This window comes from Bombus bifarius, unplaced genomic scaffold (assembly GCF_011952205.1).
Source record: "Bombus bifarius isolate JDL3187 unplaced genomic scaffold, Bbif_JDL3187 scf7180000007987, whole genome shotgun sequence".
In the NCBI taxonomy this organism is placed as follows: Eukaryota; Metazoa; Arthropoda; class Insecta; order Hymenoptera; family Apidae; genus Bombus; species Bombus bifarius.
This window is the reverse complement of record NW_022884369.1, coordinates 1205282-1229473: the sequence shown is the minus strand read 5'-3', so window position 1 is coordinate 1229473 and position 24192 is coordinate 1205282. Positions and strand designations below refer to the sequence as shown.

General features: G+C 38.2%; 1 protein-coding gene across 1 annotated transcript in view; it reads right to left on the bottom strand.

The window, feature by feature from the left end:
- Window positions 1-1801: 1801 nt before the first annotated feature.
- LOC117205164 overlaps window positions 1802-24192 on the bottom strand; it is a 39786-nt gene continuing 17395 nt past the window's right edge. The window contains exons 2-19 of the mRNA XM_033443307.1: window positions 23951-24011; window positions 22613-22730; window positions 20432-20925; window positions 17884-18138; window positions 16981-17297; window positions 15816-15943; window positions 12371-12497; window positions 10684-10835; window positions 9627-9825; window positions 8929-9081; window positions 4081-4377; window positions 3558-3699; window positions 3327-3478; window positions 2996-3185; window positions 2760-2913; window positions 2557-2680; window positions 2328-2476; window positions 1802-1990 (exon numbers count right to left, since the gene is read on the bottom strand). Coding sequence (XP_033299198.1) covers window positions 1802-1990; window positions 2328-2476; window positions 2557-2680; window positions 2760-2913; window positions 2996-3185; window positions 3327-3478; window positions 3558-3699; window positions 4081-4377; window positions 8929-9081; window positions 9627-9825; window positions 10684-10835; window positions 12371-12497; window positions 15816-15943; window positions 16981-17297; window positions 17884-18138; window positions 20432-20925; window positions 22613-22730; window positions 23951-24003 — 3393 coding nt within the window. The 5' untranslated portion in view covers window positions 24004-24011. The remainder of the gene's footprint in view (window positions 1991-2327; window positions 2477-2556; window positions 2681-2759; window positions 2914-2995; window positions 3186-3326; window positions 3479-3557; window positions 3700-4080; window positions 4378-8928; window positions 9082-9626; window positions 9826-10683; window positions 10836-12370; window positions 12498-15815; window positions 15944-16980; window positions 17298-17883; window positions 18139-20431; window positions 20926-22612; window positions 22731-23950; window positions 24012-24192) is intronic.

Below are 24192 nucleotides of genomic sequence, written 5' to 3'. Positions count from 1 at the left end.
TATGAATAAATGCCTTCGAAGCACTGGCTGGAGATTAGTATAGTTAGTACGTATATTTGTCAAGCTTTAAACAGAGAGCTGAGAAAATTAAATTGATAATTATAGATATTACAATGTTAGAACTTAAAATCGGGAAATAATGTTTCCTCTAATCTCTTAAAGATTAAGAAATGCTAAATGATTGCTAAATTTTACGATATCGGCAGATTGAAATTGTTGCAAAGACATTTTCCTACATTATTAGCTATGAAACAAGTTTCATTAAAAATAACTGAACCTAACAATTGAATGGAACTCAGCTCCGATCCTAACGCTTACATACTCTATCTTTGCATACGTATTTATATATGTTTCTTCGGTCTATACTTACACATGTGCATTACATTACTATATAATTAATACACGCAACGCTAAACACGTATACATATTATAATTTACATCTACGTTAACAAACATACACCTTAGATTAACCATATCGATAATACTCTAAAGTAGACTTTTATAGTTAAACGAAACGTTTATTACGAATGCACTGATGCATCTCATGCAGTGTGTGCATAGTATTTTACCTACGTTGGGTGTGCGTTTGTAAAACTCGTACAAAAGTATCCCTAACAGTTTTTTAAAAGCAGAAGCGACCGTGTCTTAATTCATCTTGCATCTTTTGTATAGAAATCACGATCCGTTTATTCATTTTATGATCATTTTTAATTGCCATAGTTTCGAAATTTGCCATTGAACAGAGACGTTCTTTAGTAAAACGCACACCCATTGAATTATCGACCACTTGGTGGCACGTACGCGGTTCCTCGAAAAACCGACGGTGATAGAAAATTTTCTTTCTTATCTCTTTTTTTTTGCTGTAATTATTTTGTCGCATCTGATGCAGAATTTTGACCGCCTCTAACTTCGACGGGAAATTTGCGCACAGTTTTGCTTAACTTACTTTGATTTTGATTTTTCTTTTTTCAAAGTAGAAGCGGGCGTTGACTTTCTAGAAAATGGCGACGAGAGCTCGTTGTCTGAAGCTTTCTTTCTCCTTAATATGTTTCCGCTTATTTCACCTTTGCTTTTGCATTCTTACCTAAATTTCTTATCGTTAAAGTGTAAAAGAAGCTTTTAGAAATTGTTCAACGTAGAATCGAAATTTGTCGACGTTTGTCTATTCTGAAGTTTCAAAGTACCCTCTGCATAGAAATGGAAATAGAATGCAAAAGTCTAAATTGATTGCTTAAAGCTATTGTCGTAGGAAATCGGAAAGATACGAAACCGTTGCTTAATCTACGTCAACCAACTTCCTACTTTGACTCTGAACTTTGTTTAAATAATCGTACATGGATTATTAGAACTAGGAGTTCACGGTAAAAATACTTGTTGAAAGGAGAAAGTTTCATAGCTAAACGGAATACGAAGACTTTGAACTCGAGGCGTCTGTCGTAATTAAGATTGCATCGTCTTTATAGAGAAAGATATTCTCGAAAGATTCATCAATGTACAATGTTTCAAAATGTGCTATTCAAAAGGGAATTTGTATCAATATGTTTACATTTTGTCCTGGTAATAAACTGGAATCTTTATAAGCTAACATATCAACACAAACGGCTGGAATAATCGCGTCTACCTAAGTGTATAATTACTAATACCTTCAAAATACTTTTTCATGACACCTAACAAAGTTCTTTAGTTTCTTGGCCAGACTTATTGTCATTCAAATTATTGTCTTAACTAAATACCTGAATACTTCTTCGGTGAATGACTCCTATTAACGCGAGTCATCGTCATCGCGATCTTTATTCTTTAATTAGCCCATACCTATGTCAGAGTACTTGGCCATCTCACTGCGAATCCAGGGCACGTACTTTGGCACATAAGCGTACACCCCTGGTAGTTTCGGGTGAGCACACATTATACCCCAACTAACTATTCCACCTACGAACCATTTCTCTTTGTCTTGCTCGTCTTGGCACAGCAGAGGACCTCCGGAATCGCCCTATTAATTAAAAGGGAAAATTTACTTAAAACTCTGACTTGAACGCTAGGGCTATCAACAATTAAGATTTCCACCGAAGAAATCAAACGAAGTTTTTCTATAAAATTTTTACCAAAGAAATCGAAATGAAATGTATATGAAATGATGTGCGTATAAATCAAGGAAAAAGATAAAATTTTATCTATGTATTTTACGAAATAAAATCATTTAAATTTCCACAAGAGCACTGTTGTAAAATCTGACTGCTTCTATAAACAATCATAGCTGTGATATTTCTAGTGTTAAAGATCGAAGTCGAAATTTTTATTTGGAGAAATTATAGAATTTCCAAATTTACCTGGCACGCGTCTTTCCCTCCATCCGGATATCCAGCACATATCATTCCATCGGTGACGTTCAATTCCTTGTACGTGATCCACAGATTACACACTTCTCTGTTTAAGACTGGAACTTGAACTTCGTTCACAGCTAGCTCGTATTCAGAAGCTACATACAAATTGATCTCGTAAAAATTCTCGTATAATTTTAACAGTCGACACTTTATACTGTTAAGACGTATTACATACAGTCGGTATCGTTTTTCTTTCCCCAGCCAATCACAGTGCACAGTGTTCCAGGTATTAGATGGGTATCAGCTGTTGGCAGACAGACTGGTCTTAGATGTTCGTGAAACTGGACTCGTTTTTCCAACTAAAAATAATTGCAAACAAATTTTCCTTAAATAATTATTTCAAAGATATAAATTAAAGTCGTATTAGTTACCGTATACCTGAAAAAGAGCCACGTCGTTGTCCTGAGCGACACCTACATTGTAATCTGGATGAGGAACGACTCTTTTCACTTTCAGCTTCTGACCAAGGTAAGTGTGCGAATGTCTTCTAGTAATCCCCAGTTGTATCGTCCACCCAGTTATATCAGTGTAACTGGTAAAATAACGTTTCATTATTTTCTCTATGGTAAGTTCAAGTTTCTTAGAAAAATCGAGAAAGATATATGATGACTAACTTTCCCACGCAATGAGACGCAGTGAGAACCCACTGATCTGCGATTAGAACTCCAGCGCAGTAGAAGATCTGTTCAGGACCTCCAAGAAGAGCTGCTAGAAACGGCCAATCGCCAGGAGCTGATTCTACACCACCTACGATTCTCGTTTTCGCTTTCACGTGCCCATAAACCGTGTTTCTCCGTCCACAAGCTGTATAAAATTTATAAATTTGCAATAATGAAACGTATAGCTCGTTAACAAGTCTCAGATTTTTATTCCAATTTTTTTGCATATTAAAAATTATATAAAAGACCATAGTCTACTACTCATTAATAGTTGAAAATAGCATACCATATTCTGAACAAGTTAACTCAGCAGTTGGATAGGCTTCTTGATCCGTGATACATTCTTGAAATTCTTTTAGAAGGTTCGTCCGGTGTGTCTTAGATTCTCTTTGAGTAAGATTCATACCTTGCGCCATCAACCTGGATGAAAGCGGCGCCCTAAAACGATTTCATGACAGATATCTGTCTTTCGTCTGACAAGATAATATAATGGATATTTTATTGCGAATGTTCTTACGTGTATCCGAGCATGGAGCAGATGGTTTTAGCGGAATTCGAATCCCAGTAAGGGATACAGGCTGGCATGAACTTGCCCATTTCTGCGTGGTACACCTCCAGCCTTCCTTCACCTACGTCACCATTTCTTTGACTCAGTCTCACTGGCAAAATATTAAAAAAAAGTATAGTCCTCGTAATGATATTTAGTAGGCGAACAAAATTTCTGCGTTTATAAAATTACGCACAATTACGCAGTTTAAAATTTTAATTTAAAAGTAATTTAATTTAATTTAATTTAATTTAAATTAAAAGTAAAAGTAAAAAATTACGCAGTTTAATCATTACATTATAGGATAAGTGTAACATATAATTTATTTTTATTTGTCTAATATATAATTTTACTAAATTCATTTCCAAATAATTTAACGCTATCTCTCAGCTTCTATTTTCCTCTTATCTATTAACCCTTAACTATTATCTAACAAATATTGTACTCCAAATAAAACAACTACCCTCATCTACAACAAAAATGCTTCACTTACGGCAATATCGCTCATCCTGACCCCAAGGACAATCCATCTCTCCGTTGCAGATGTGGTTAGCCGACATGCATCTTCTTTCCCCGCAATGCAAAGCAGACTTGGACATAGTGTTCATCGCCAGGATGGGTTTCTTCATGATCTTTGTGCTGTTAACGGAGGAGGATGAAGAGGAAGAGGAGGCTGCACACTCGCCGCATTCAGTCTCGTCGCTGTGATCCGCACAATCCAAGTAGCCGTCGCATCGCCAGTCAACCGGAATGCATCTGGTCCCATCGCATTGGAACCCACTGGTGCATACTGTGCAACGCGTGCATCAAGAAATGGCTAACAGTACAGTTCTTTTCTATATACTACGTACACTCGCGTTTCTCCTTCGTTTCTGTATTTTATTTCCAATTTTTTTCATCTTGTTTTTTACGTTTTCCCCTGTTCAGAGTTTTCGATGGTCTCGTAATGGAAGAGGAACAGATGAAACGTGAAAATGTAAAAAAATTGAAAGAATAGAGGATCAGAGAATGCATGATAAATGGCTGTGATTGTCTTCTGGTTGGGGATTTGCTCATTGTGAAGCTGAGGTATTACGGGACGGTATAGTTATCCACTTTTTTTATATCTTTGTATTGAGATAATTAATGCAGGATCGATAACGTTAATCGTCGATGAGATTTCTAGATACAAATCTTCCCTTTCGAGCGAACATTTAAGCTTCTATAATATCACGTAATTTAGAAATTTGACGATTAGGTATGTACATTTTATTAAAGTAATTATGAAATTAATCTTCTTAGTTCTGAAATTAAAATTAGAAATTGTAGTTATACCTGTTATAACCTGTATCCTTATAAACAAACAAAATTCCGATTAAATTAGAGCGTAAGGATATTCAATCCTTAAAAGGATTTTTATCAATTTGCTTAAATATAAAATCATTTCTTTTAATTTGTCAGCTTCTTTGTAAGAAACTTCAATTATCGTAATTCTCGTAGTAATTAAAATTAGGAGCAACTTAAAATACACCATGAGAATATACTCGTACCAAGGCAAATATAATATCAAAGGTCTATTTAGCGAGTTAAATTTGTTCATGTTCTGGTTCTAGCAGCCATGAATCTTTCCAGCGTATTTAAACATCGGTTTCCTCGTTGCAAAACGACGAAGATGTCGCGTTCACGGCTCTTTGATAAATGTTTATTCACCGCAAGTATATCGTGACGCTCGTTTAAGATACATGTACATAGTCTCTCGAAGCGAACTCCATAAAGCAGGCCAGCGTCGAAAATCGCCCATAGCGCGATCGTTTAATATAGATTTTGCAATTAAGTTTCCATTAGCAGCGGGACACGCATGCCACGCGAAATCGTAACGCGAGCTGATGCATCCTGATATCAATCGAACATCAATATACGTGACTTCTCGGAAATTTATATTATAAATAATGAATCGTGTACCATTTCTGTAAAATTCATATTTGTTTTACGCATAAAACTACGATGTAATACAGTGGCTTACGAAAGTATTCAAACATTTACCTTAGACGATTTTACGTGTTATATAAAGTATTAAAAAATTTCATTAGCCGTAGTGAGATACGACTTTAACGACTATTCAAATACCTATTTAATATACCAAATTCAAATACCATAATGATATACGACTTTAATCATCGGTTGTTACATTTGTTTCACAAATTTCGGTTGTCACATTGAGTCAGCCAGATCCTGTTCAATTTGCAAATAGTTGTTCAAAAAATTGCAGTAACATCGGATCGAAAAAATGTGGGAATATACATTAAACCTCATACAGTATGTTTCGATAAAAAAAGAGGTTAACAAACAAAATGATGTCATTAAAAAAAAAATTTTTTTTCATCTGTAAGTTTCGGAAACGAACATCTTTATGAGACAATGCTGTAACTTTTTTATGTTGTTACATTTCTCGCTTAAAATTGAGATGGTGCTTTCAAGATGTGATACTCTAAAGATATTTATTTGACATATTAAAGAAGAGCAAGTTTTCATCGACCGAGGATTAATGAAAATTTAAATATCTTCAATGAAAATTCAAATACCTATAACGCAGATAATATATTCATAATACGCCTGTTAACACTCAAGAGTTAAACTGCCAGATCAAATATTTCAAATTCCATTTAAAAGTACTTCGTATTACTAATTCTGATCGTACGAAATTCTTTACAAATCCCTAAGAATAGCCCGTCAAATATAATTTATGTATTCTGATATATGCTAACTAAACCGGGGGCTCGTTGAAAGGGGAAAAAGTGACTGAAAAAAGCGCGTCGGTCGACGAGTTTTCGAACGTGGCCGTAAATTCGCGTTGAAGGGCGACGTTCCAAAAGGGATTCTAAATTTCCTCGATATTTCCAGTCGGCGTATAAATAGCGAGGATATAAAGGAGGAAAGTTGTTGGACGTGGAAAAAGGGAAAGAAAAGCAAACGCGTTAGAAATCGCGACAGAAGGAATCGAATGGGGTGACCCTGTAATCAGGGCGCAATTTAATTTCAATTAACCGCGAACGCAAATGAATCAGTTTATCAGACAGCGAGTGAATCGATCCTCGATTGCACTCTGTCGGCTTCGATCGATAACGAAACTTTCCGGCACTTTCCCTCGGCCCTGGCTCCATTCACCGATTGCAACGTGTACCTTGGACCAGCGATCGTTTAACCTGCCGATTGTCGGTCGGAACGTCCGACCAAAATCAACTTCTACTACTGAACGGAGAGGCAGCCGCGGTAGGAAGTCGTTCTCTCGTTTGTTGGAACCTTTTCGAGGGGGATTCTGTTGACTGTGAAAAGGGGATTGTTATACGTTTCCGTTTTATAAAGAGTGAAATTTATCAAGGAAGAAAAGCGATAAGTTGGAGCCAGAGGTCCTACATTTTTATGTATTTTATATTCAATATTAGGTTGTAGCACGTGAAACGTCCGATTTCACGAGAAACTGAACATATAATACCTCGGCTATAAAAAGTATTAGCATATAGCTTTGTCTTCTAATGCACTTCTTTTATGACGATATTAAATCAATTTTATTTTACATCAATTTAGCTGCAAATTTTCCGTAATTAAATACCATCACTCTTTAATCTCGTATCCACAAACATTCTAAGAACCTACATTTCCTTCACATTTTCCACGAAGGAACCTATTCGATAAAATCACAAGTAAGTCGATTTTCCGAGTCCTTTGTCCAAGTTCGGTCGGTGCGACGCGATAAACACAACGATGTTCGAATCGAATTACGCCTGACTAGTGATGCGTAATTTCACTTGGATCCGTCTAGCAAGCCAAAGATGGTCGACATACTCTGTATTTACTCGATCGGACGAAGCTAAGAATCACCGAGGATGTAATTAAACGGAACCACAGGGACGATTAAGAAAATCGAATTGCTTCGGGACGATTGGTGGATAAACGCGGCTTTCCGGGAACACGACGAATGGTCAACAATGGAGACCATTTCGCGGCAAACAAAAGAGCCGTACACGTGGATGAACGCGCGAACAATGAACATAGGTTCAGCAGGTTAGTCGGCAATTAGTCCGGTTTCATCTCGATGCCAAGGAATTGCTTAAACAAAAGACGAACAACGAAGTCGCGTAAATATTTCCGGTCTCTCATTGTTCCGGCAACTACGAAGCGTTGGTTGATGAGATTCGAAAGTAGTTTTGTGATTTGCAGAGCGTTGTTCGCAGCGACCGATTTATTATCATTGTTTAAAACCATGGTTTTGTAACTTGATAGACATTTCTTCTTCCTTTGGTGAAGGAAAATTCATTTGATCTATGTGCGATCAGATTTTTCTTCACGTAAAACTGATTTCTTAAACGCTTCGTTACATCGAATAGAAAAATGATGGATTGCTATGTTATTTAGGTTACGCCTTTTATAGAATATTTAACGTAAGATGTTATTTAAAAATATCTCTTTCGAAGGAAGAAAATATTTTAAGCGAATAAAATACGTACAATTCACTCTGAATCAAATTTTCAACAAAATAATAACATCAACTTCCCCATATAAAAAGCACCATTAAGTATTTATTTCAAGATTATCGTCTTACTACACGAATGAATGAATAAAGAATAAAAGCATCGTTTTAAGAAACGTTCAAACATATTAGTTTGTGAAAAGTTTGCGGTTTGCGAACTCGTTTTCTTAATTCTAACGAGATAGAGAGTTTTAAGAAGCGCGTGGATGGAGACGGCCGCGTCTTTCCAGCGTTTTAACGTGGGTCGTCTATATTCTAGTCGTCCTCCGGCTGTCTCGGTGAGATTATTTTAATCCCACGATTATCCATCTCTTTATCAAATGCTCGGACTTTATCCTCTAGGCTTATCCGTGCCAGAGGAACCGAATAAATGGCTACCGAAAATGACGAAACGCCCATGGCCGACGGACAAAGAACTTGGTTCGAATCGACTTGCCTCTTTCGCACTTTTATCCGGTTATCGAACTTTTGTATCAACGAAGGATTTGCAAGGTGCGCAAATCGCGATTGGCTTCTTTCCTCGAGAATTGCCTTTGAATCACAGCTTTAGAAAGCTCAGAAGATAAGGAACCGACTATAGAAGAAATAAATAGATTTTGATAGATTTGCAATGTGTGTAAATAATAATTGGATGAGAAGTGCAGGAGATCCGAGGAAATGGTATAGAAAAATAAATGGATTTCGAAGAGCGTGCTTCTTCCTTCGAGAATTGACTTCGACTCGGAGCCTTAGGAAGTTCAGAGTATACGGAAATAAGTAGGTTTCGAAGATCGTACGATCTTTGTTAGCGCAATCGAAGAAAATGAGGGTGAAGAGTGTCGTGATACGACTTACCAGGTCTTTCAGCTCTTCGAGCTGCCTCCAGCACTTCTTGATGTCCCACGCACTCGTCCGGATTGGAATTCTCAGGGAACAGATCGCATTCCAGATACTCCGGCAAAGTCAGGCCGAACACTTCCAGGAAAAACCCACACCGTCTCTTGGTATCTAAAGAGAAAGCCAAATTCCTCAAGAAATTTATAATAAACTATGTTTACTGAAACTTACGGAAACTGCATTTCATTACCCAGGGATGCGATTAGTATTCAACACTTTATGAAACAAATAACCTATTTCCATAAATTTATTGATCGTACGGAGGCAGCATAAATAATCACAAATTTTTAATTCAATTAAAAAAGATTACGTTTACAGCATCGGTTGCCTCAACGTAATATTAATTCATGGAATTAATTAGCATGACAATGAGCGACTCGCATGCAAAATTGTACAGTACAAACTTAGGCGTTTTATTAAAATTATTTGTCAACATATTATTGTTATATGATAGATAGTGTGCAACTATTAACGAACATAGATATAGAACAAACATCATGAAAATCAAATAATTGGTGAAAGAAGCGTAGTCATCCAAATATAATATAGCCATCGCTGATCAAACAAAGTCTCTCAAGTAATTAACGACCTAAATCGATATTAAATCTGGTCTGACGTGATTTATCTTGAAGAAAGAGAATGAACGGATAACTTACGAAAGCAGAGGCTACGGCAGGGTCGCACCACGTGGCCCCGAGATCCGCATTTCGGCACAAAAACGCTGCATAGAAAGAGAGCGGCCAATTCGTAGCATTTGACGTCGATCACGGCACCATAAAGCTCTAGCTCGTGCTGGGCGTCGCGTTGCCCGAAATTGCCCATGTAATTCGGGAAGATGGTGAAATTATACGGGATCTGAGGGAATCAACAACGAAACGGCACACGTAAATGCGTCTGGCTCACTCCATTTTAATTAGAACGTCCCGACGTACCACTTACCTTCGCGCGTCGTAACTTGCGAGCAAAATTATCATTATCCTATTTCTCTCTTTCTCTCGAGGACTTTTCGTCGAAATTTACACACACGAGTTGAAATGTTTTCAGTTAAATTACTTAGCCCTCTATAACTTCGCGCGGCTTACAATTTGAAATTATATCAATGGAAGTTCTATTATTTAATTTTACTTTAATCGTATACCACTACGCTCTACGTTATTATCGTGTTATCACCGTACCGATATCAAATAATCACATTTATTGGTTTCTAGTGTCCAAATCGATGTAAGAATTAATTACAACTTTTATTCTTACCGGCAAATAAAATTCTATTACAGAACAGTAATTGTCTGATACAATAAAAAAATCTTGCAATTTCTGTAAATAATTTGAGAACTTCTTTTTCCTTAATATTATCGTTTCAAATAGCCAAACATTTAAAACTCTGTTCTCTGAATCGCGATTCGAACGAAAGAAAGATTAGTTTCAACTCCGCGCTAAAGAAAGATTAATTTCAAATATTTGCTAAGTGTGAAACAAACGAAAGAGAAATACTATGAACGCGGAGGAGCAGTCCACGATACCTTGAGCGTCTTCTGCATAGCTGAGTATAGATAAAAATACAGCGATCGGACGACACGCGTGACATGCATTGTTTTAATTCGATTCGACGACTCCGGAGAATCTCGTGGGCGGATTCCATGCGAGCTTATTGGAAATTATTTCCAAGAAAATCACGCACGGCACGTGGACAATGGTTGAACGTGGGAGGCTTACCTTATGGTACCTGCAGAAGGTCACGATTACGGGCAGACACACTCCTGGTGCCGGATTCCTTTCCTCGGTCACCGCTGGAACTCGTTCCGTGAACGTGACCATGTTCGTGTAGATCGTTTTGTTCTCTACTCGTATAAGCGTCTCTGGATACGCTGTAAACCAAATAGTTTTTATCAAATAAATTGGTTGTTTTGTACTTTTAAGTTGATACACTAAGGATCGAGGTTGTGTTAATGCAACATTTCATTTTTAATACCTTTCTTTCAGTCAATTTAATATATTGAATTATTTGATTGATTTTTTTACAAGTATTATTATTATTATCACAATTATACGAAGTTTGAAGAAATTGAATTAAATTACATTCTGTTTTTAAATTATGAAAATCTTTTTATCGCAGTCAGCTTCTTGACAATATCTAAATCACGTAATTTATTTTTCGTAGTAATTTTATCTTTATGTAACTCTCAATCATTGTTTCATATTTTGGTCGTAAACGAATCAATATTAATTTATTGAGGACGTCTGTGCACTGTACAAGTACGTACTCTCGTTTCGTTCCGACTGACCCAAGTCCGTGCAATTTATGGACCGCGTCGGGTTTCATACGGATGCTTGATACGCCGCGTCGATTATTTCTATTGCGGTCCTGCATATACCTATCGTATTTCACAACGTCCCTCAATGATGACTGATTTTCGTATATTTTGCATTATACAGTCTAATTTTAGCAATCGTCTTGCAATTAAATACGGCTTCAACAAGTCAGAAAATCGTCGGTAGAAATTTAGTGGAAAGTGAGAATGACAGTGATATCCGTGAAGTAATTGTCGACGCATTATTAATTCATTTTGGAAACCTACTTTATGATTTTTAATTTTATTGTAATTATTATAATTATTAATTTTAGGATTTTCGTGTGAATCATTAAATTAATTCGTAGCAAGCGAAACAGCCCAAAAATCGAGCAACTTTGAACTTCGGAAAGTCTTAGTTTTAAGATCCGACCTTTCATATCCTGTTTGGCGATATTTCACCACGTCCCCTTTGATTAACGCACGTCTAATGGATGCTGCAAGAAAAGTATTGTACGACACGGTTTTCATACGCTCGAGTGCCTTTTGTCATTGTGCACCACCACGCGCGACACATTACGAGCCACTCTTTCGGGTACTCGAGCGAAACGTGCAATTTTCTTCCATCAACATTCTCGCGGAATAAACTCAAACTTCTTACGCAAACTGATATTTCCCAAAATTAACACGATTCCAGTTCACAGTTTTTATTATATCTTCGTCTCCTCTCCATGTTACCATGTAAATTAAACACTACGACTAATTAAAATTAAACAAAAGAATAACGATGACTGGGGAAAAAACCGATAGAAAACAACGGGTGCATTGAAGAAAGTTGCACGCGAAGCCGGTGTTGATGTTTGAAAGCAAGTAGCACGCGGGAACTGGGAGCTCTATTGATCTTTCGCTACCACAAAGCTCCTCGTGCTACGTGCTCGTGCATTATACCACCTAACGTCACCAACATTTACGTTTGTCACCGACGATCGTGCAACAACGTTCCACGTTTCATCGGCAATTCATTGCGATTACACTCGCGTACATGTACGTCGTGCCGTTGACAAATGGATACACGATACGTTTTAAGTATGATAAAAATGGTGTCTACTTACACTTGAAGTAAATGGTCAGACCTCCGGCGATGATCAACAACGCGACAGCATTGAAAAATACCTGCACGAATCTGAAGCGCAGGCTGCCGTTAGTCACATAATGTCTGCTAGTCATGTCACTGATTATCTGAAAACGATTTGAGGGAAGCTATTGTAGTTGGCGTTAATGGTTTTGGATTTTTCAAACTTATTTAGGTAGAAGTAATAGAGCTTTAATTTCTTAGATTAATTTTTATCAATATAATGGTCATGAAAGGCACCATGATATTAACGATGATAATTAAAACAACGGTAGTAAACTTTTCTTAAACTTAACCACAACTTTGAAAACTAATTTCTTTACCCAATTTGTGGACAACTTTTTATATATCTTTTTATAAGCAAGCTTTAGCACGAAACATAATTTCATATTAAACTTGTTTTATATGAAATTTCTTACTAACTTTTATTTTGACAACTTACATCGATACGAAAGTGGCCAAAACTGCGAGATCACCAGTTTCCACGATATAAGAAATTGTTCACAAAAGGATAGAAATTATGAATAGTCTAGAGAAGGCTTTATAAATTATCAAATCAATCTCATTCTTTTCAAATCATTAGCCTAAGCTCCCCCATTCAATACTATCGATCATTTCAATCAAATAATCTTCCATAATCCACATATTCAATTTTCATCTACGATCCACGTATCCCAGTTTTCATACAAAAACGAATATCTAGATAGTCATGCAGAAAGAGAATGATCTCGATGTGGTGAGCTAGAACGACAAGGGAAAGGCTGACTCGTCGTCGCTTACATAATTCCCTGGAAGTATATCGGGTGCACGAATAGAGGGAAATATTAGCTAGCGATGTCGGCCGAGCGTACCATGCTCGCAACAGATCCGTGTTTGAGGAGTCAACGCACGCTGACTACATGTTGGTACGCACTAGTCGACCCTCTGGCACCAAATATCGATTATTATTTCCTCACAGTCCTATCGCACCGGCGAACGACAAATTACGTTCGCTGACAAACCCGACTCGCCGAATTCCTCGTCGCTTTTTAACTTCGTTCGACCTCCGTTTCCACGAAATTTCCATTTCGACGCACGAAAAAGCGACCTTGCCATCCTTCACTCGCCGGTAATTACATTAGAAACTTTTTCACAGTCGTGATTTTTTATTTGAAGTGGTTGTGATGTAAAAAATGGTTGGTTTTATAGGTGGGAGGAGCTGGAGGATGTTCGGCAGAATTAATTTTAACGGTCGTACAAAGAGCTTCGTTGGTCTTAATTTTAGTGCAGTAAACGTTTTTGCGTTGTTACTTTTTAATGTCCTTTGATATACGCGGAATAAATGGCATTGGAGTTTTGTAATATCGAGTTCCACTATGTGATTCACTATGGGAAACTCATTCGTGATTAAAATGCATTAATTCCATTCTTTATATCCTTCTATAATGCGTAAAACAGTACACGTTACGTAAAACAGTAAACGCTATCGTAAAAATAAAGTGTTTAAGTAAATTCAGTCGTCACCACTCAGTCGTGTCCTAGTCAGGCGCGCTCTAGTCAGACACATTCTACTTAGACGCATTTCTTAGACACATAGTGAGACGATTTCTAGTTTCGATTATTATGTAAAGTCATATTTATCGGATACCTAGACCCTCTCTTTCTATATATTTATATATTTAAAGTACATAATTGTGAAAAAGTTTAGAATCACTTCTCGGTTATATTTAAACCGAATCTGCAACACTGAAGTCAGTTAATTTCGTTTATTAATTTTGTCGAACTATCGATCAATGCTACAGACGTCAATAACGATTTGTGTCAACGTCACGATGACATAATAAACATCGCGTTTTTACCTTTCATCGGAACATCTCATTAACGGTACGGAAAATTCCACGAAGTCATTTATTTTCAATAAAGCTAATCGACGAAGAGGAGAACGCGAAACGACAAACCAACAAACGAAGCAATTAAAATGGTAGACTGTCGGTTTCATAAACGTTGCATCGACTCGCACCTGTCCTGGAAATTTTCGCAAATATTATCTGGGCTTACTGCTATTTTCGGCGTTAATAACGGCCGCCGGTGTTCGATGTAAAGTGATATCAGCCTGGGTTCGATACTGGCTCCCGACATTTCCCACCGCTATCGAGCACATAACTCGGAAAGAACACGCGGCCGTTCCTCCGATTCTGAACAAAAGGAACAAATGACGCGAGTTATCGATCCCCATGGAAACGCACGATCCTGCGTTCATTTATTCCGGCCATCGCGTTAACCCGCCGCGATCACCGCCGATATCGTTCGCGAAAACACATTGAAATTCCCATATCGAGGCGATTACGTGTGACCTCCATTTCATTCTGTGTTTTAATCACGTTTTAATCTTGTGTTTCGAGAATGATTTTCAATAAAATTACAAAATATCTAAACCTGCTGTATAATAGCTTATCAGACAGTATTTTTTATAAGTCAAATATTCAGCTGAGTTTGAAACTTGGCAACACTCGTAGAATTTCGACTGTTTTATTACTTTTCGACGTTGGTAAAGAACTTATCCAATTTCACTTTTTACTACATTTATGCAAGAGGGATTATTAGACGCGGCAATTTGTAACTTATGGCTCATAAAATATCACTAACAATATCGAAACCAGTTTTGACCCTCAATTAACGTCAACGAACGATACGAGCAGCACACAACAATCTAATTTAACTTGCTTAATTCCACAATATTTCATGTTAATTTGTACTATGTCTTTCCATTCCCACGAGGATCGATGGACGCTACATCTATAGTATTTATCGTATAAAGTATGCAACGTGAATTAAAATTAAAGTAATGTAACTGAAATGCAGGCAGAAGTTTTACAATTACTCATGACCCAAGTTATCCATGTCAAATAATTCATACCAAGTTCCCCGATCGAAGTTTAAATATGATATTTCAAGATTACACAGACGATCTATTTACTTCATTCTACTATAGAGCTTAACCAAAAGGGCCACAGAAGGAGTAAACGACAAACTTTCATCATCTTCAATCCTTCGGCAATTCAATCTCCGCGCAACCAGGGCCAGCTTCCGGGTGACCAATTAAACCGAATTGACTTCAAACGTTTCCGGCTTTCTGCAACGTGTCAACAAGCTCGCTTTGGAGTCGATGCTGGCCTTCAAATCCGCGCTCGGCCGAGCGGACGAGCCTTCAGAAATCGTTTGACCCTTAATTCCGCGCGTATATCTCTCCATATCGTTCTTCCTTCCTCTTGCATCCTCCCTCTTCCTCACTCTCCCTATCCATCCGTTCGACGTTACGTAACAACAGCGTGGGAAACGAACGCAATCGATAAACGACGGAGCGCGAAAGAATTAATCGTGCCGTTTTCGCCGTTACGTAACGGGCTTTCGTATCTGCGCATTGAAAACGTCCCCGGGCCGCTTACCTTGTGATGCAAGGAGCCGTTGTTACCACCGTGAACTCTGACGATTGCTTGCAGGCTCGCTGGTGTGCTGGTCGATTTGGTGATCGTTCGTCCGGACGAACTGTCCGGCTCCGACACCAGTGCCCTATCTGAAAATCCCGTCAGAAATTTTCATTAACATTAGCAGGATCGTTGAGCGACAGAAGCGGTTAAAAGACGAGGATACGTTATAACGTGCTGTTTCTGTTAAACGAAAGGCTGGATTCGTGTCACGTAGAAGCTTCGCGACGGCTAGCTTTTGTAACAAACGAGGCGGTGCAATTGAATAGGAGGTAGGGGAAATGACACGAGTACCAGGATGATTAATTGAGATCGATTTTTAAGAGGAGTGAGTCATTTCACTTTTTTTCCCCCTCTCTCCTTTTGGTTGTAATTAAATCGTTGAGTCTGATACGGAGGAATATTGGAACGAAATGTTTGAACAGTAGAAATTCACACAGAAAAGACGTGATTTGTCAGAGATGTAAAATAGGTTTAAACGATCGGTGGAACTGCTTCTAGTAAACGTGTTAGATAGGTGGGGTTAGTTTGGAAAATCGCGTGGATTTGTTACGTTAACGGAATTAAACGACGCGAAACGTGCGATTAAGACGCGTCACGTAGTGCTTGGCATCGGTTACATGACTCGATCCATCACCAACCGTACTCGCTGCGAAATTTCTCAGATATCGGTCATAGCTCGGTTAAGTATGTCTGCTAAATTCCGAAATCTCAACCTATTTCTTTCGCTTGAAGCGTCAAATTCAACTTCGACGCCCAGTATCTCTAAAAATAAAAAATTCAAGTCTACTTCCAAGTTCTATTTGTTTATTTTATTCGAAGCCGATCGCTAACTAAAAAAGAGAAAGTAAAAATTTTGATGTTCCTGATAAAGGACTATCCATTTTCTTCCCTATTTTGAAATTAATGGCACTTTTTAATTTTATACAATATTCTGCGCATTTCGCAATTTTTTTTAACTAGCGAGGATAATGCGAATTCTTTCATATGACGTATATAGGTGAGCAAATAATTGATCTTTGGTTGAATTAATAAATATTTCGAATAAATTAAAATACAGTGAACGTCAAACGATAAAATCTAAATCTATTTCTTTTATCACAACAATCGTCAAATTCACTTTTACCTGGTACTTTTCCGTATTTATGGGGTAGTAGAGGAGCCTCCATAGTCTTGCTGGTATAACTAGGCGAGCTAGTCTGACTGAAGCTATCCGAAGAAACATTGCTGTCCTGTCGAACGCTGATAGGCTTTGGTACGGAGCTCTGTGAGATCGCGCTCAGGGGTGGCGGAAGGTTCGTCTGTGTCGCCTTCGGTAGCTTTTCCAATTTTTCGCAGTTCCTTTCCTTCCTCAGATTGTGCTGCAAAATATTCCTGACCCTATCCATCTCCGGCTCGTGTTTCCCGCGCGGTCCCGTTTCCGCGGATTTCTGCTCCTCGTACCTGATTTTGGTGAAAGAAAAATGTATTTGAACGAGGTCTTTTAGTCTTCTTTTCGCAATGTTCGAAATACAGGGGGAACACGACAAATGGACGAGACTGAGATTTTGTAGAATGTATGTATGTAAGAATCTTTTATGGGACATGAAAAATAGCGTAAAATCGTCGAGAGGGAAAGATACCAGAAAATAATTCGGAACGTTATAAAATCCGTTGAAATACCGTTGCAATATCCTAGAGATTTACGACTCAAGTTAGGTTCTTAAGTAATATTGTCGAAAGATCTTAAAATATCCTTCTACTTATTTGGAACTTTAGAAATAATTAGAAACGTTATATATCTTTTTAAATACCGCTGCAACATTTCGAAAGCGTCCGACACACGTTAATACTTTAAACAATATTATTGGCAAATTTAAAAATATCTTCTGCTCGTTAGGAACCTTGATTACAAGCTTATAAAAATATTGAGAACAATCTATCTAGTTTAAGAAATAACTCCATGTTTATCGTCGTTATACGATTCTCTGAATTCGATTCTCTACAACCTCGGGTGTTTTCCAAACTTGTAAAGTCTGCAGGTACTTACCTGCCGATAGACCTCTCCTTGTTCGCTCTGAGGTGATCGTCCTCCTCGTATAGCCGTCTCTCAAGCTTTCTGGAGGCGGCTTGAAGCTCTTCGAACTTGCATCTCTTCTCTGCTTCGCGATGCAACCTCACCAGGGCTGCAAACTTCGTCTCGTCGTCCTGCAGGGCCTCCCTCCGGGACATAGCAATTTTCTCCCGAGACTTTCTGTCTGCAGTTTCCTTGCAACCTTCCTTCCCCGTCTTCGACGACTGAAGCCTGTCGAACAAACGAACGAGCAACCATCGTGAGATCGTAAGGGAGTGAAAAAGTTGGCGAATGAGAAAGGCATGTAGGGTGGATTACGGTCGATTAAATTAGCCCCGTAAGTTCCATCGTCGTTTGATTTATTAAAAAAGTGCCCCGCGGAGTTCTCTTGAGGTGAAATTACCACGAGTGGTGATGTATGTTTTCTCCGCCACCCCTTTGATGTCTCGCCGGCCTTTAACAAACCATCGCTCCCCTTTTTGTTTCGTAACAAGTACGAGAGGGAGCGAGGTATTCTAAACCGAAGTTCGTAATAACGAAATGAGGGCAAAGGTGTTCGCGAGAAGTAGAATTCTATTAAACTCCGGTGCTAAGAATGGAAGGAAGTCTGAATTAACGACGTCGCCGTCTTGTTTCTTCTTTGTATTTCACTTGTTTGTGTTCGCGTAAATTTTTTAATTCCGTACGAAATTTGTATGTAAAGATTAATAGCTGTACCTTGTAAATTGTAACCTTTGTAAGAGAAATCGTAACTAGTTTTTACATCATCACTGAAATTTTTTTGACATAGTAATTCTCTTATTTAAGAATCTTCTCTTTCGTTTGCATAAAAAAAATTATAATCATATTCAAATTTGCGAGGGCAAAAGTCGACCCAACAGAAATTGATTTACCTTTTATTAACTTTTTTTAACCTCTACCATCGTGGAAATTTTGGTTAACGAGTTAATCTTCTGTTATGAACCATTTTCCGTCGTCAAACTGCAATATCTATCCGTCAGGTGTACTAAAATTGTAAAGAAGCGGTCGACGTTCCCTCGAAATACGGAGGATGCTTTTATCCTCATCCTCCGGAGCACTAAAACGCACGTGGCGAGCGAGCAGAGTATTAGGGCCGTTTACGACCACGGCAGATCGTTTCAACGAAACGTCTACTCGAACGCAGAGATAGAGTCGAAGCTCACGCTTCGTTTAGTCTGTCGCGAGCGTAATCGGCCGTAGCGTCTCGACGCTAATTCCTCTGCCTCGAACACGCTCGTCTGTACCATTCGTGGCTAGAAAGTTGGCCAATTGCAGTGGAAGGAATGCGAGTTTGACTAGATTATAATGTAACAGAAACACTTTTTTGTGGTATGATATTAAAAACGTTATTTTTTATTATTTTATCATTTTTGAAATATGACGTTGAAATGATCGTATTTACAACACAGTCATCTATATGTATATATCAAGGAAGGAGCGAGAAGAGCAAAAAATATTGAGTAAAAATGAAATCCCTAAACAAACAACAGATAATTTGACAAATGGCCAATTGGAGATATTTTATAAATTAGATATTATACAAATAAATAAGATATTTTATAAATTCTGTCTTCCACATACTGTGACTGAAAAAAGTACTTGAACACTATTGCAGTTATTATAGCACAAACATACGAATTAATTAATTAGTCACTTGTTGGTTAATACTAATTAGTTAGGATCAAGTATTACATTTTGTTGAAAGACTTCTTCATTGAGAAATTTGTATAGCCATTGTAAAACGTCTCTCAAATATAGTAGCTCCACGTACGTTCTACCGTACGCGAACGCTTTCCAACGATGTAATTGCTTACTGTCATTCACGAAGAAACACTGAGATTCTTCCTTCTACTTGGAAATATTAGCTTCATTTTGGAATTCGCGTTGTTGCACGCGTGCAACAAAGTTTCCTAACGTGATTTCGCCGGGGTGACACGGTGACATAGTTTAGGGCGAACCAACGTTACGTGGAACGAGGGGAATTTCATTGGAAGCTCGGCTCTGACGCGTGGGTAGGTTAAAAGGAAAGAAAATCGCTGGATGATGCGAGGTTAGAAATGATATTTTGAGAGATAATTTAGGGGTTCGGAGGGAAAATGATGAAACTTTTAATTTGAGGAAATTGCGAGTAAAGACAAATTTTAGAAAATTGGGAAAAATCCTTATTAAAAAAAAAAAAAGAAAAAAGAAACGGAATAAATATTTTTGCAACGAAAATTTGTAACGAGATTCTTTGGATAAATCTGAATTTTATGCATATATTATTTACTATAATTATCTCGCTACTGAAAAAGCTGGTATACTCTCGCACCTCTTTCCCACTAATCCTCCCGATTATCATCAATAATTGACTGATTAAGTGCACAAATGGAAATAAATTCGGTTCTTGCATATTTGATTAATTATATTATGATATGAAAAGGCACATACATTGATATAAAATTTAAATCCCTCCACCTCTCCTTTGGTATTCTCATCTACGAATCGCATCAATTTCTCTCACCTGTTATTCTGCACATTCGCCCCCTGTCTCTGTCTTCCTTCTCTAGCCTGATCCTTAAACTTCGACTCGGCGCTCTTCACAATTCTCTCGTGCAATCTCTTCTCTAAATCTTTCGACGCCTTCTGTAACTCTTCGAAACTGGATTTCTCATTCGGCTTGCAATCCTCTTCAAAATTCGCTTTGTCGAAGTCCGCCACAAAATCGTTCTCCTCATTATTATTTTGCGTCTCCTTGCTGTTAAAATTCAACGTATATTCTTGGTTGTCCGGTTGATCCTGAGCCTGCAACGGACCCAGATCGATTAACTTCTCGTTGTTCGTATCGTGAGTCCAAGAAGAGGATAAAATCGACGTAGAAGGTGGAGCTGGATCGCTGGCTTTCCGTCGATTCGTCTGACCCTCCTGTCTCGTCGGTAGTTGTATCGGGATCGGTTTCTCGTTTTTGCTCCGTTTTGGGATCGCTGGCGGCCGCAGTGGTATCGGTGGCGGAGCAACCTGCGGGATCAACAAGTTCCTCGATAGAGTTCCCCTCCGTGCTTCCTTTGTTCTACTCGATTGAACTGCTATCCCTCGAGGATGCAGATAACGAAGAGTGAAAGCTGTGCGTATCGCCTTTTTCAACTTGCATGCAAAACCGGAGAAGCGGAAGTTATACGCAATTTTTCTTTTCTCTTAATTATAATTAACTTTATATCTTGGTTTTACAGCAGAACGTGTGATTTTCATTGCGTTGAAAATTTGAAAAATATGATCGGACATGATGCTGCGGTATCAAAGATATTGGAACACTGCTTGCCTTAATGATCATTAGACTACGGATTTTTATGCAAATTCATATTTTTACGATCACGATGAAACAAAATGAAATCTAAACAGAAGTTTCATTTAATCGTTAAATATAACAAGTACTATACTTTGGATGTTTCATATATCTGTGCATTCGTACGTTATATGTGCTCCGTTAACACTTGTACATTCTTTTCTCTCATAAATGCGTAAAAATTTACAGCCTAATGATTAATATATATTCGGCTTTCATAAAACTTCCGGTTCCCTCAGCTATTTTTAAAAAGACTTATATCTTTGGTCGTCTTCACACAAAGTTTGGCTGTTAAACCCCGAGATATCGGACAACCAGTAAAAAAGGAGGAAAATTGTAAAGAACAATGGAAAGTGTCGTGTTAAAAATACTTGCAACTAGGCTATATAGCTCCGTGTATCCGTGTGTGGTGTATATATGTAGATGATGTGCGTGTGGTCAGAGTGACGATTGTTCTCGTGTCCAGACTTGTCTGTGCAAAAGAACCGACGTGATTCAGCTTGATCCACTAAACCCTCGTTTGTCCACTAATTACGTGGACCCTGTTCGAGAAACGTGCGAACGAGTACCACGACGAGAACGTTTCGTTCCTCGTTGTTTCTACTCGATTTACTACGACCACTTAAAACCAGCCGGTTAGAGATTACACCGTCGCTTTTTGCCTTTGTTAATTCGTTGAGTGTCGGCGTGCCACTAATTGTTCAGTTTTAGTCGTACGATTTAGACGAAAATTCCATCGTTTCTCTGCAATACCGGCATGATGTATAGAAAAAGAAGAAGGCTCGAGAACTGCGGTAATTTTCCTTTCAAATTATTCAGCGTCGAAAGTTCAAATTATTCGGCGATGTATTCTATTTCCTCACTGTAACTGTGTGGCAGGAGATTTACCGCTGATAATTGGGCTGCGGATGTTTGTGTATTTATTGGAAATTTAAATGCGAAGAAATATACAGAAATAAAATGTACGAAAATATCCAAAGCGAAGTATTAATTGGACTGCGGACTCGCGCGCGTCTATGGTAATTTTCAATCTGCGGAAATGCACAGGATACATATTAGTATAGAAATATATATAAGATATTTATAAATACCATACTTTTTACAACTTATAGTACACGAAACAGATCTTTATTTCTTTATATTATGTTCGTGAAAACATGAAATTAAAGTCTACGTGGAAACATACAGTTTAATCACAACTGTGTAACATACGCTGTATACACAAAAATAAACAAATTTACATTTTGCAAGTATCCACGGAGATTTAACTTTTGGTCGGAGCAAAGAAAGTGGGAATTGGGTGTCGATTAAACTGAAATCGGATATTAATCGAAACAGAGAAGTTATTTAAACTTTACTTACCGTAGGTGTTGCGGAATGGCGGCGTGGTATCGGCGGTGGAGCGCCACTTCCGGCGGGCGGGGGTTCCGGAAGCAGGGATGTTCGTGCCGGTAACCCGACGCTGTGAATTCTACTCTGTCTGGAATTTCACAGGAAAATATTATCGCCAGAGGGACAAACGAGATCCATCGACGTATTTTAAAAATGAATAATGGTCTTTATGGTCTCTCGTTATAAGCCTCTTGATAAAGAGGAGGCAAAGGGCATCGGTAATTCGCAAAGATATCAATTACTTATTACTGGCGCGTCTTTGATGGATCAGGCTCGCTAATTAGCTCGATTCGGCGCGTGCCCTTTTAACGGTATAGTTTCCTTTGTAGAAACGCTTCACTCGAAATCCGTCCTTCAAAGTGGAGTCATAGAGGTTCTAGATCCGGGATAATTAATGCCTCAATTAATATCGAGGACGAACGCCGCGGAATCATGTGACAGTACGAGCTTGATACATCAAGTGTTGGAAACGTGTTTAGAAGTTGGTAACGAGGACGTTTGCAGCTCGAAGAAGCTGGTAATTAGGGATACGAACTTCATTAATCCTTCGTATTAATCATTTGCCTTTCGTATAAATTAAGAAACTCGTGTCAAAAACAGCCCTTGTCAAATTTTTCCATTTTCTATCATAATATTCCAGTAACCAGAAGCAAGACACGCAGCATGATAAAATTCATATTGTAAAAAATGGTCCGTGTCTTGATTTATTGTCGAATAAATTATAAACCGGTTCTATAAACATCACACTTGTTATCTGATACGCAACTTCGTAATATAGTTACATTTAATTACAGACGTAAATATATAAGCATGAATATTTTGTTGAATATTTTCTTCTTAATGAGAATAGAAGCATATCGACCAGTAATTAAAGCAACTGAGTATCCTTTTTTTTTTCCAGGAAAAAGACAAACACAGACAAGAGTCGTTTTCTCATAAACTTCGATTTCTGGAATCTAGTTGGATGGGAATTTTTTTCCCGACGTTGTTTTCGCGTCTCGCGTTTCCTTTCGAGTTTTACAATCAATAATGTAATTAAGGGTAGAAAGTGGAAACTTGGCGATTAAATATCCCGCTGCGCTCATACCAAGTTCTCAGTTACAAAGTAACAAGGTAAAGGAAAAAGTTTCTTACACCATCTAATACGAAAAACAAATGGTTCGATGGCAATCAGATTTGAAAAAGTTATCCCATTAAATGCGTGAAAATTTGAAAAAAGGGCAAGAAAAAGAAGACGATGACGAATCGACCGGATTTTCAAAGAGTCCTCGACACCAAGTAAATCAAGAGCGATTACTTTTTAATTACCTTGGCTGACGCGTGGGACTCGTATCACCGCCATGTGCCTCCGTTCCAGACATTTTAAGCGCTGCAATGAACGAGAAAAGGGTTCGAGTATCAGTGAACGATCACGTCGCCGGAAGTCGTGCAGGAGTTACAGCGAATCGATCGCGCGAACGAACGTCAAAATCAACTGATAAAACGACCTACCACACGTTCGCGTCCATTGGACGCGCGCCTCTTTGCGATCGGTTAATTACCTGACGCAA